Source organism: Carassius auratus, chromosome 32 (assembly GCF_003368295.1).
Source record: "Carassius auratus strain Wakin chromosome 32, ASM336829v1, whole genome shotgun sequence".
In the NCBI taxonomy this organism is placed as follows: domain Eukaryota; kingdom Metazoa; phylum Chordata; class Actinopteri; order Cypriniformes; family Cyprinidae; genus Carassius; species Carassius auratus.
The window spans coordinates 33,649,155-33,661,708 of NC_039274.1; the positions used below are offsets into that span (position 1 = coordinate 33,649,155).

General features: G+C 35.6%; 2 protein-coding genes and 1 non-coding gene across 4 annotated transcripts in view; all 3 read left to right on the forward strand.

Annotated features, from left to right (window-relative positions):
* Positions 1 to 352: 352 nt before the first annotated feature.
* On the forward strand, positions 353 to 6,834 carry LOC113052261 (uncharacterized). Its single transcript, XM_026216677.1, has 10 exons — positions 353 to 687; positions 993 to 1,123; positions 3,170 to 3,356; positions 3,479 to 3,578; positions 3,680 to 3,849; positions 4,151 to 4,281; positions 4,918 to 5,056; positions 5,328 to 5,427; positions 5,696 to 5,789; positions 5,907 to 6,834. Exons 1-10 carry the CDS (start codon positions 609 to 611, stop codon positions 6,024 to 6,026), a joined length of 1,251 nt encoding a protein of 416 aa, XP_026072462.1. The 5' UTR covers positions 353 to 608; the 3' UTR covers positions 6,027 to 6,834.
* A 419-nt stretch (positions 6,835 to 7,253) lies between these two features.
* On the forward strand, positions 7,254 to 7,327 carry trnar-ucu (transfer RNA arginine (anticodon UCU)). The gene has a single exon. It is a non-coding gene; the product is annotated as a tRNA-Arg (tRNA).
* A 4,813-nt stretch (positions 7,328 to 12,140) lies between these two features.
* LOC113052262 (kin of IRRE-like protein 1) overlaps positions 12,141 to 12,554 on the forward strand; it is a 31,292-nt gene continuing 30,878 nt past the window's right edge. The window contains exon 1 of one of the 2 annotated variants that reach the window (XM_026216679.1): positions 12,141 to 12,420. In XM_026216679.1, coding sequence (XP_026072464.1) covers positions 12,372 to 12,420 — 49 coding nt within the window. In that variant the 5' untranslated portion in view covers positions 12,141 to 12,371. The remainder of the gene's footprint in view (positions 12,421 to 12,554) is intronic. The other variant, XM_026216680.1, reaches the window with a different exon arrangement.

The following is a 12,554-nucleotide window of genomic DNA, read 5'->3' on the forward strand; positions in this document are numbered from 1 at the left end:
ACTGTAGCCTATTTATTATAAATTGTGAAAATAAATCTTTACTAATTTATCTTTCGGAATTTACCGTATGTATGTATTTGTTTGTTTATTTATTTTTATTTAATATTTATTTAATATTTAATTTACACAGCATGCCATTATGTTTTAGAGCAATGTTTAAATGATTGTTATTTTAATACAGTAATTCGTACTGTATCATTTTTCACTTATTCGACTGGGACGATATCCGTGGAAATGACTTACAAATCCGTGGAAATGACGCAATTCCATAAATGGTTCTCTTAAATCCATGTTGAGGGAGGGAGGGAGTTCACACACTCCACCCACTGCAGTCTGACAGTGTGTGTGTGTGTGTGTGTGTGTGTCACTGACTGTATACTGTGTGAAACAAGCTCCAGCAGTCACTCTTTGGCTCTGAGCTCGAGGCTGACGGACTCGTCGAGCGTCTGTTTACTGCTGAGTTATTGTGTCGAGCGCGAGTTAGACCACTTATAAAGTAAACGCAAAAGGAAAATTATAGCGTTTTTGTCTTTTTGACTACATCAGCACAGAATTACGGGACTTCACATTTGATTTTACACAGAACATCCGATAAAACCTTCAACAAGATGTTTCGCGTTTGGGATGTCTCTTTAATGATATGCTTCTCTCTCTCGCTGATGTTCGTCGGAGGCGAAGGCGAGTCAGGTGGGTTTACTGCTGTTTGTTGCATTTCCCTTAAATTTTCCAGTGACAGCGCTTGCGGGATATCCTGTATAATTCCCGAAACCTGTGACGTCAGATAAATTCTCCTGAAGAACACCCGCCAGTGTGTTGTTACGACTGAACCTTATTCTTGTCTCGACTTGCTCCCCGTAGTAGTCTATGATATGACTACTGCAAACAACAGAGTATTAATACCACTACTACTTTTGTTGAGCGTTATGTTTTATGTTTCTCTCCATTATCCTTCGGTCTTCATAACCTTGTTCCATTCCTCTTGAACCCCACAGAGCTCCCTCCACCCAGGAACCTAACCTTCACATGGGAAACACCTTTTGAACTTCATTTGACATGGGAAAAGCCGAAGGATCTGGAGCCAGATTGCAAAGTGAACTACACAGTGGACGTGCACCATTCTCAGGTGCGTCACCTCTAAATCAGCTACACTTTAGCCCCACCACAACATTTTGTAGGTTTAAGATACAGCAGTCGACTGTTCAGCTGGTTTATCCAAAAAACAATCACTCGAAAATCATAATTGAATTTGAAAGACCCAAATTGAATGCAGTAGAAATGCTGTCCTGAGGAGAGCAATTGCAGCTAAAGAAGCCCATTGATGTACCTGAGTTTAAGCAGTGTTTAATGAGGATTGTCCCAAAATGCGCAGAAATGATACACACTTACTGGAAATGTTTGGTTGCTGTTTATTATAATCAACTGGCTGGTCACTCCGGATACTGAAGGAACAAAGTGCAATACATCGACTCAGTTAATGTTATACAATAAAAACCATATGCATGTTTAAAATAAATGCTGTTTAAAATATTTTACGTGATATATGCTGTCATGACAGTAACAACGAAACAAAGAAAATGCTTTTGTTGTCCCATATTTCACTCAGTTTTATGAACATGAGTCAAACTGGGACAGATCATAGTATAATTGACCCTAGCACACTTTGTGTACTACAGGCCGCAGTTTTCCTCCATAACCACTCAATTTGCCAGGTCACTAAACTATAAACAAACACCAAACTGAAGTTTATAGTGAATTTTTGTCCATCTGAAGTCAGTTAAACAAAAGTAGGTAAGATGTACGTTTAAGTTTTCTGGTACTTTATTGCCACAGCTCTTCACCACACAAGTCAAAGTCTTCATTGGGTTTGTTGTTTTCTCATTACACGTCTTTACTTTATACATAATTTATGTGTGTATTTTTCTCTCTTTGCTCTTTTCTCTTTACAAAGTTCTCACCGACATACATATGAAACTTACTGTGTTCAAATACATGTACTTGCACATACAGATTATCATATTTGGATGATCTTTGGTTGATATCATTGGTACCTGTGGCATTTTAGGGAATTTCAGAGTTAAACATGTTACTTCTGAAAAGTCACTTCCGTCTAGGAGAACCAGTCGGGTCAGCAAGCAGTTAGTTGCACTGACATAAAAAAGATGGACACAGGCTGTATTTAAGTAGAAAAACTCTAAATAAAATAAAAAAAAATTAAGAATATTTAATATGACATTGATTTAAATATTACTATTAGCTTTTAAGTCTTAAGACTCTCATCTTATGTTATGCACAATAACAAGGTTTGTCAAAGTGAGAGGAAGAGGAAACGAAGCAAGTTCTGGAACTCTATTGTTTGGATTCCTAGCAACTTTTTTAAATTGTGATTGTGTTTGTGTTCAAAATGTTTAAATAATACGGAACAAAACATGAGTGTTACAAATTAATATTAAAGTTCAAAACGGTAATGTGTGAGTATATTAAATCTATATATAGATATTCCCTATTTTATATTAGGACCAAATGTCCCCACAAAGAAAGTAATACCAGGAAATTTTGAGGTTGTGAGGACATTTTTTTTTTTTTTTTTTTTTTTTTTGGTCCCCATTAGGAAACAAGCTTATCAATAAGGGGATAGAAAATACAGTTTGTACAGTATAAAGAAATGTACGCCTGCTGTATGTAGAGACTCCTTAAAATATGCAAACCAGTGTGTGTGTTGGGTGGAGGGGGTGTAAGTGTCTTTCTTTATATAGTGAAAGAAATAAAAAATGCATAATTATCCATCTAACTACATGCTACTTTACTTTTGCTCTTTTGTTTCCTTTTGGAGCTTCAAGCACTGCTTGTTCAGCATGTAACCACTTTCTTTGCATTGTTATTCAATTTATGCAAAAAAATCCCTTAAATATAAAAAAATAATAATAATAATAATCTTTGTGCCTAGTAAAACAATTTTTTTATTATTATTGAAGGTTTTATCATCTTGGAAAAGCTTTAGCTTTGATGAAAATATTTTGGAAAGGAATAATGGGAGGTTTTTGTTAAGTGTCTCATCCTTACTCATATGGAGTAATGCGCACACACACACACAGTAACACAAAATGAACACAAGTACAAACAGACTGTATTTTATTTTGATAATTAACATGAAATTCAATGTCGTCAACAGGACTGTTCTGAAAGAGACAAAAATAAGTCACAAGACAGACAAGTTTCCAGGAGAATCAAAAATTTGAGTTTCAAACTGGATATCTCCAATGAGAACGGACTGTGCATCAGTGTTACAGTGAACCCTGAAAACTGTGGAATCAAACGACAAAGTCGACCTTCGGAAATTAGCATCCCTCCACCATCAGGTACTCTGCATGATAGCCACCAATCTGACGTAAAATGCTTTTTGGTTGTCTTTGTCCCTTTTTTAATCGTTCATAAATTTCCAGTCTTGAGGACTGATTTGAAATCTCCACATTTATTCCAGTGAGGCTGGTGGAAAACAGGAGTTTCGAGTATTCCCACAACAGGATGAAGTGCACTTGGGAATCTGATGTTTATGTCCCAGACCTTGGTTTTTATTACTCGTATGTAACTGTTTTTCTTAACATTGTTTTATATATTTAACTTTAATTTGTTGTTTATATTCCTTTCATCCATGCATTGTTTGTAAATATATGCATTTCAGGTCAGATCAGAATAAAACGGTAGTTAAGTGCAATCAGATGAAGACCGGAGAATGCGTCATACACGATACAATTCTCAAGGACATGACAGAAATGTTCTACCTGTTCAATGGCACTGTTAATGGTCAACCTGTAAACAACACATTCATGACTAAAGGTCCAACAACTTTCGGTAAACATGCACTTTTTGCATAGAACATATATATATTTTTTATTTTACCTGCACAGTAAGGCAGTTAAACAGACAGTTTTCTCAAATACAGCATACTATGTTGAGAGTTGTCATATTCACAATAGCAAATTATTTGAGAAATATTATTAGTTGATCATGTTGCTCTGCATATACTACATATTGCAATAGTTGTATTAGAGAATATGAGCTACATTTTTCACATTTTCTAATGGCAGTTGCTACTCTATTAGTTTGTTTCACTAATTAATAGTCTCTTTGTGTTTTTGGGCTTCCTTTGCAGTGAAACTAGACAAACCTCAGCTTACAATCCAGAAAGTTGGACATGACCTCCATTTTCAAACACATGGATCACTTTTAGAGTTTAAACCTCACTGCTACAAATACAACTTCACATTCAGCAAATGCAATGAGGTAAATCATGTTCTATATTTTCATATGAAAGTGAAAGTGAAAGTGAAGTGACATTCAGCCAAGTATGGTGACCCATACTCAGAATTTGTGCTCTGCATTTAACCCATCCGAAATGCACACACACAGAGCAGTGAACACACACACACACACACTGTGAGCACACACCCGGAGCAGTGGGCAGCCATTTATGCTGCGGCGCCCGGGGAGCAGTTGGGGGTTCGATGCCTTGCTCAAGGGCACCTAAATCGTGGTATTGAAGGTGGAGAGAGAACTGTACATGCACTCCCCCCACCCACAATTCCGTCCGGCCCGAGACTAGAACCCACAACCCTTTGATTCCCCCATATACTATTATATTTAATAGTATAAGGTCTTTATTCAATATTAAGTACTATCATTCTCACTAAAGATTCTTTTTAAATACACATAAAACTGCCATCTTTTAATAGAGTATAGAATCAATGAAAAAAGGAAAATGAAACAATGCAGAATGTACCAATCCACATTTTAAGTATTGCCTTGGTGGAGCTATTATTGCGTCATGTAGTGTAGCACATAATGTCATGTTAAACAAGATCCAGCTTCTTTTATTCTGTGATTTTCTAATCCTTTATTTTTCTGTTGATGTGTTTATAGGAAAAACAAGTCATACAATCTAATGAAACACTTACAGTGGAACATGACTCAAACTGCAAGTACAGAGCCAGAGTGCAGATCATCTTCTCAGACAAATGTGGTGATGGGAAGAGTGACCTGAGTGACGAGGTGGAATATGGTACGTCTGGTCCTAGAAATAAGCACATGATAATCACTTGGTTTAGATTGTCAAAGAATTAAGAAGGTTATTAATATTTTATGGAAAAGCAGCAGGAAGCCTACAACAAAGGTAAAACAGTAAAAATAAAATTTTAGTTTCCAGGACAGTCTTGCTGAGCCTAAACTTGATGTTAATGATAGTTTATGTACAATTACTTCACATCCTGCAAATGAAATTCATCTGGTCTTTGATAGTTGACTTGAATGCTTTTCTTTGTGCCGTTTCGTAGGAGAGGACCGATATCCAAATTTGCCTGTATTGCTGGCTTTCATTATTATCCCGCTCATAGTTTCCTGTTGCCTGATATTTTCTCTTGTGCTGCTCAGAAGGTGATGAATGATTTTCATTTTCATTTTTCTGCCCTTCAATTGAAAAGAACAAATGTGAAACAATATTAGTGCATTATGTTATTGCATGTGCATGTTATTGAATATTGATATTTTGAAGATTTCTTTATATCCTATGTCCTGTGGATCACAGATGCTATTGAACCTAATCAGTCTTCAGTTAGAAGTTAAAAATGGCCAAATCTTTTTAAAAACATAATATGACTGAATATTGATTACCGAGGTCTGAAATTCACTTCTCTTCCTTTAGACATAAAGACATCATATTCCCGAAAATCCCAGAGCCAACGCTTATCTTTAAGGACATGCTTATCAACAACATCAGAATGGCCGAGGATCTACGGGTAAATGATGTAGCCCATAATTATTCGTTAGTTTCCCAATCAGAACCATTTCAGATTAACGCATTCAAAGGGAACGTAAAATGTCATTAATATTCTTGATTCAATCTGTTCCAACAGAGTACTGCAGATGGCAGACTGTATATCCCTTTTGAAGAAATCGTAGAAAGCAGGATAAGTCTCGAACCTGAGACACCACTTATACCAACCGCCACAGATATGGCATTCAAGAAGGTATAAATATTTCTGATGACTAAAAATATCTGGGTAAATCAGGATGGACTCAGGGTGCACTGAAAATTTACACTGTCGGGAAAATGTCTATGCAAGGACGAGGACTAAACTCCTGCTGTCTGTTGATAAATAATGAACTCAGGCTCCATATACCTTTTTTGAATGGACTTCGACCTCATTTATTGCAGTTGCTAGTAAACTGCTCTTCTTGGCACCACAGTGGCTTGTTTTCATTGAATGTATTGTGAAGATAAGAAAAGCAATCCAGAGACCATCCTGGGGCAGGTTGGTTGGCTCTGATTATCTGTTTTGTGAAGCTCGCACTGTACCCACTCAGTGTATCCAGAGGCCGGCAGACGACAAGCAGCTTCGTAGAGGAACACTCCAAAAAAAATCATGGAATATGGAAATTGTGACCTTAGATCTCTTGGACCTTTGAACTCTTGTGCACCATTACTGAACTTTCCATGCTTGTTCATTCAGCCACAATTAAAAAAAAGATTTTGCAAAAAATAAAATAAAAAATGCTTTTAAGAAATTAGGGTTTTTTTATACGTTGTGAATTGTTACTTGTATAAAAGTGTGGTTTACTGTATTGCAGAAAGAAAAATGTTCTTGACTATAAATGTTTGATTATAAATGATACAGAATGTCACATGACAAATATTCAGACATTCAAAAAATAAATATATTATAAATATGTTTTTATAAATTGTATATAAAATGATCCAAAAAGTGTATATATTTTCATACGTTGTTTCATGTCAAGATTAAGTGAGCATTCTATTTCCCTGTAATTAAATTGCTTGCAAAACTGGGCGCCCTGTTTAGAGTTTGATCATTTAATTATTCAACGAAAAAAAAAGTTTGTCAGTAAAGGAAAGACTAGGATTTAATAAGAAGGAAAAAGTATTGTAACATTTTGTGGTTTTACAGTTATAACAGTGTTAGTTCCTATAGTAACTATTATATACTCTGTTTTTTATAGGAACTACTTTAAATATTTGCTTTTCTGAATCTAAAAGTAAATGTTATTTAAGCAGCATAAACAGCAGTCGGAGTCCGCCATGTTGGCTCAACACTGCTGTGTAGTTGTGCGTAGAGCTCCCCCTAGCGGCAGTCCGCGGAGAACCAGAATGGCGTCAGCGTGGTCCTGATGCTGCTGGATGCTGGTGAAGCCATAGGCTGTGCAGTGTGTCTCTAAAGCGGGTCTGATCGATTTTTATTGGCTCGGTCTCTGTGGCGCAATGGAATAGCGCGCTGGACTTCTAATCCAGAGGCTCCGGGTTCGAGTCCCGGCAGAGATGCAATGCAGCTCCCAGATGGGGCGTGTTAGTTGCTTTTATTGTGCATTGTGTACACATGGACGATATGAGTGTTAAAGTATAAGCAGCTTCCTATCCGTGTGCATTGACTAAAAGCATACAGAATAATTTAAGAAGTGTGAACCCTGAAAAATGAAGAGCATTTAAATAACTGATGAATTGAATAAAAAAAGAATATCCAATCACTGTAATTTAAAATGAGTTTAAATGAAATTGCTTCTTAATTTTATAGTCATATTAATGTTATATATTGTTATTCTAACGCCTAATACTAAACTCAACCCTGTCATATACTGTATGCACATATAATTTTATTTTAATCCCGTAAAACATATCAAGTAACACCCTGTTATTCAATTTGAATAGTAATTAATTAAAAGAATTTGTGTTTCTTGGCTGACAGTTTGACATTTTGGCTGAACACACTGATGCTTAGACAGAGATATATATCTGATTCTGACATTTCAATTAAATGATTTAAATAGCAAATATTTAATTTTGCATAAAAGACTCCTAGCCACCAATAACTACAAATGTATCTTTAAGAGGGACGATGCAATACAAATTCGCCAGAATTGTATTTATTATTCCCATATGATATAGGTTATACGTTGCCTATATCAGAAGCGAATAATGATAAGTTATAAAGTTATCACACTAATATCCCTTTTAATCTGGTCACTAGTCCGGGTTCAGTCCTGTAGTTTGAATTCTGTCCAGCAAGTGGCAGATCACACAAACTTATGTAAGCTATGCGTTCAGAAAGAGATGATGACAGTAACCCCAGGGTTTCATGTTTGACAGTCGAGTGATCTTAAACATCCTTGTACAGTTGTACAATTGCCAAACTGCAGTTCCACCTCTACGTTTAAATTCACAACTGTGTTCACTAGCAAATTACAGTTCATCCAGTGACCATCAGTTAGCCTATGACATGTCAATATTCTGCCACTCTAAATCCTTCTCTTTACAACAGGACAGTAATAAGAAAAACGCGAGTCTAATCCGATGCGTTTGAAGGAGAAGGTTTATTTTCTTTGCACCCGCGGGGTCTATTCTTTTTGGCGCTGTAGAGTTCTAGAGAGGGAGGCCAACTGAACTGATCTGAGCAAAACAATAAATAGCGATGGGCAGTTCGACTCAGTTCAGCGAATCGGTTCTTTCGAACGTTCGTTTTTAAGAACCTGATCAAAAAACTGTTTAGCGAATATTTTAAGCTCTTAAAAGTATAGAGATAATTATTTTATTTTTTGTTTACATCAAATCATTTTGGAACGTGTAGTGTATTCTCGTAAAAATACGAAAAAGACAAAAATAAAATAAATAAAAGTCTAAAGAATTCCAAAATGATTTTTTTTTTTCTTTACAAAACAAACTCTTAGGTAAGACGGTATTAATTAATTAATTACTTAATCAATCTTTGAAATGTATACATTTCTCTTAATTTCCATTTTCTATAAATGTTTTTCTCTCTATCTTTTATTATATGTATGATTGTAGGCTATGTATAGCCTACCTATGCATTTATTTAGGCTACTTGTTTAAAGTTGTTATTGTTTAATTCTAGTTGATATGATTTTATATATCCAAAAATATATCTTAAATAAATATTTCAATAAAGCTACATGTCTACAGGGGAAATAATTATACATTCAAACTATTCATAAAATATGAATCTACATTCAGCATCATCACGTCTTTGACATCCCGGCTTTTTAAGTTTTCCTGTGACTATACCATACAAGCTTCGACAACTGATGGATGATTAATCTCATAAAAACATAAAGTCTGTGTTTTATTAAAACACATTAAAGTCTTTTTAACACTTTTTAAAGTCTTTATGTTTTATGTCTTTCTCATTCTCATTATGTGAAAACATTTCTTCTGCTGTCTTTTGTCGAGACACGTCTCACTGCTCGCATCTGGTCTAGAAACGATTTAAGTATCATACATAAACCTGTTAATAATGCAATTCTGCTTTATTCATTCCGTGATTGGAATCCATGCTGATGTTTTGCATCGTGAACAAACATTACAGTATAATTATTAACTTCCAATTATATAATACACATTATATATATATATATATATATATATATATATATATATATATATATATATATATATATATATATATATATAGGGTGATATCAGGTAAAATGGGCCATCAGGTAAAATGGGCCATTTAAGGTTTGGGGGTCCTAGTCCCTATGGAATTTAAAACCAATGACTACAAAATATTTCAAACTATTGTCATAACTGTGCTTGACAAGTAACAGGTGATTCAATTGGTTTATGGTTGCTATGGTGGGTGGGGTAATAATTCTTATGGAGACTGCACCAGAGAGCTGCATGGTAAGTAGCCTGGCATACCAAATGTAACTAAACTATTATAAGGATGATAAATCTATAAAAAAACAAACATGCACATAAAAAAAATATGCATAATATCTGCCTTGATGGCATCAATCAGAAATAATGTTGTTAGTTTGGTATAGGAACATATTTTTTGAAAAAGTGATGTTTTTCTTGGCGGCCCAATTTACCTTAACCCACTCAGGTAAAATGGGCCACATGGTTTCAGCTAAAATGGGCCATCATCTGTGTCACTCACAAACAATGGTTTAATTTGCAAAGACTGTGTTTGAAAAAAACTTTCATCACACACACACACAAATCAGTTATCAATTTTGAATGTGAATTTTTGTAATTTGCACATTTTGTTCTAAATGTATTGTTCTCACACACACACACACACAGTCTGGTCAGCTATCCTCGTGGGGACTCTCCATAGGCATAATGGTTCTTATACTGTACAGACCGTATTTTCTATCGCCCTACACCAACCCTACCCCTAAACCTAACCCTCACAGGAAACTTTCAGCATTTTTAGATTTTCAAGAAACTTCACTCTGTGTAATTTATTAGCTTGTTTACCCGTGGGGACCTCAATTTAGGTCCCCACCGTGACACGAGTCCCCATGAGTCTGTGTGTATTCAGGTTTAAGTCCCCACCAGAATAGAAAAACAAGTACACAAAAAACACACACACACACACACACACACACAACTGACATCAGTTCACTGATCTATGTTCTTCCAAAATTGACTTTTTTAATTGCACATTTGAATATGTGGGTTTGCACCCAAAATGTATTTTTTTTTTTTAATGGCACATATGGATATGTTTTTTTTTAATGCAGTTTAAATGTTATGTGGCTGTATAAGCAGTTGTTTTGAAATTAAAATTGATGATAAATTACTATTTCCCTTTGCAGTTTGACCGGCCCATTTTACCTGAACAGCTGGCCCATTTTACCTTAAACTGCTCATGCAAAAAAAGTTGGCACAACTGATGTTTCAAGAACTGTAGGGCCTAAATAATTATATTTTATTACATAATTTCAACACAAAATTATCAAAAACAGTCATTATTAATCATAAATACACATGGAATAGGCATATATGGTATTGTATTATTGTCCCAAACGATTTACCAAAAAGTGGCCCAATTTAGCTGATATCACCCTATATATATATATATATATATATATATATATATATATATATATTAATTGGTTAAAGTCATGTAAGAGGAAGCAATGATCATTTATGATTCAATGTGATTGGTTCTTCATACAAAAAATCCTGTGTGTACTGCCTGAATAGGCAGAATTCTCCTTTGTGTCACATCAAAATAAAACTTGAAATGGTCTGAAAACAGGATGACTACAACAGATAGTGAGCATTCCGGGGGCTTGGCTTCTCCCTGGTCTTGTTTGGTATGGAAGGTTGATTTGTGATTATTTTTTTAAGTTACTGTATAGTGATTTTATAGCTACTTTTAAGCTGTGAAGAATATCAGCAGTGACATTTTTGCGAGTATGTTTTGATAATGAGAGTAGGGGCCTTGGGAGTAAAAACAAAAGTGACTACAAATGTTTCACATGCTTAGAATGCTAACCTAACAAATAAGTAGCCTATATAAACCATAAATGTTTAAGAAACACTAAAGGTAACTAAGGCAATCAACTAAGGCAACCTCTGGGCGATTTATGATCAGTAGATCTTAAACCACATACTCACACCAGAAAACTAGCCTAATAATTGTCCAAAACGCTTCGTTTGACTTTTCTGAGATCATCTACTCTTCCATAAATCTGACCTACTTTCTATAAGATCTGAATTTTTGCATATTGAGTTTTAGAATTTTTAATTTGATGTTCCGAATTTCCTCTTCATCTTGAAAACTTGAAGCTGTATAAAAAAATAAAAAAAACAGGATATTTGCATAAATACTCAGTCATGTTAAATTTCAAATGTTTAATATTCAAGTAAAAAATAAAAAAATGAAAAAATTCAGAACTATTTTAAATGACACTTGTCAATAATTAAAATGTAGCCTACACAATATATATTCAGTTAGTTTTGTCATATTATAAGCTCCATACAAAAGACATTACCAGCGTTAAGGATCAATGTAGTTATGTCCGGGGATGCTCTTAAAGGACACACCGGCATCTCCAAAATAACCCGAACTGCATTCTTTCTGCTTCGAAAAAGAATGTTCGATTCAGTTACTCGGTTTGAGAACCGCTCGGATTCCATTTGTATAACAAACTGTTTCAGGCAGTTTTGTGAACCGACTCATCGAAAAGATTCAGTTCAACAGAACGACGATTCGCTCATGAATTGGACACCGCTGAAAAGAAACAGAGAGGGAGGGAGCAGCTGCTGACACGAGCAATAGAGAGAGAGAGAGAGAGAGAGAGAGAGAGAGAGAGAGAGAGAGAGAGAAAGAGAGAGAGAGAGAGAGAGAGATGAACAAGGAATGTGCCACTAATAAGAAACCGGAGCGTTGCAGAGAGGAGGGCAAAAGAGGGAACGGCGGAGGAAAAACGACTAGAAATGCGTTAAAAAGTAGTGCAGGGGGATAAAAGTGCCAATACACAGCCAGCACGTGAATGGAAGGATTATAATCCACCGTTGGAGTGATTTTGACGCTCCCCATGCGGAGATTTGAACCATGCAGGGACTGCTGCTGCTTCTGAGTTTGGCGTTGAGTTTTCACAGAGGTACGTGACTCCGTTTAATGAAGCGCGAGCTCCAACTTAGTGCATGCGTGAGCGTGTATGAGAGAGAAAAGGGGAAGAGATGTGCAGAGGATTTTATAGCGTTCATATCTGACCGGTCATAAAGGTGCAACGTG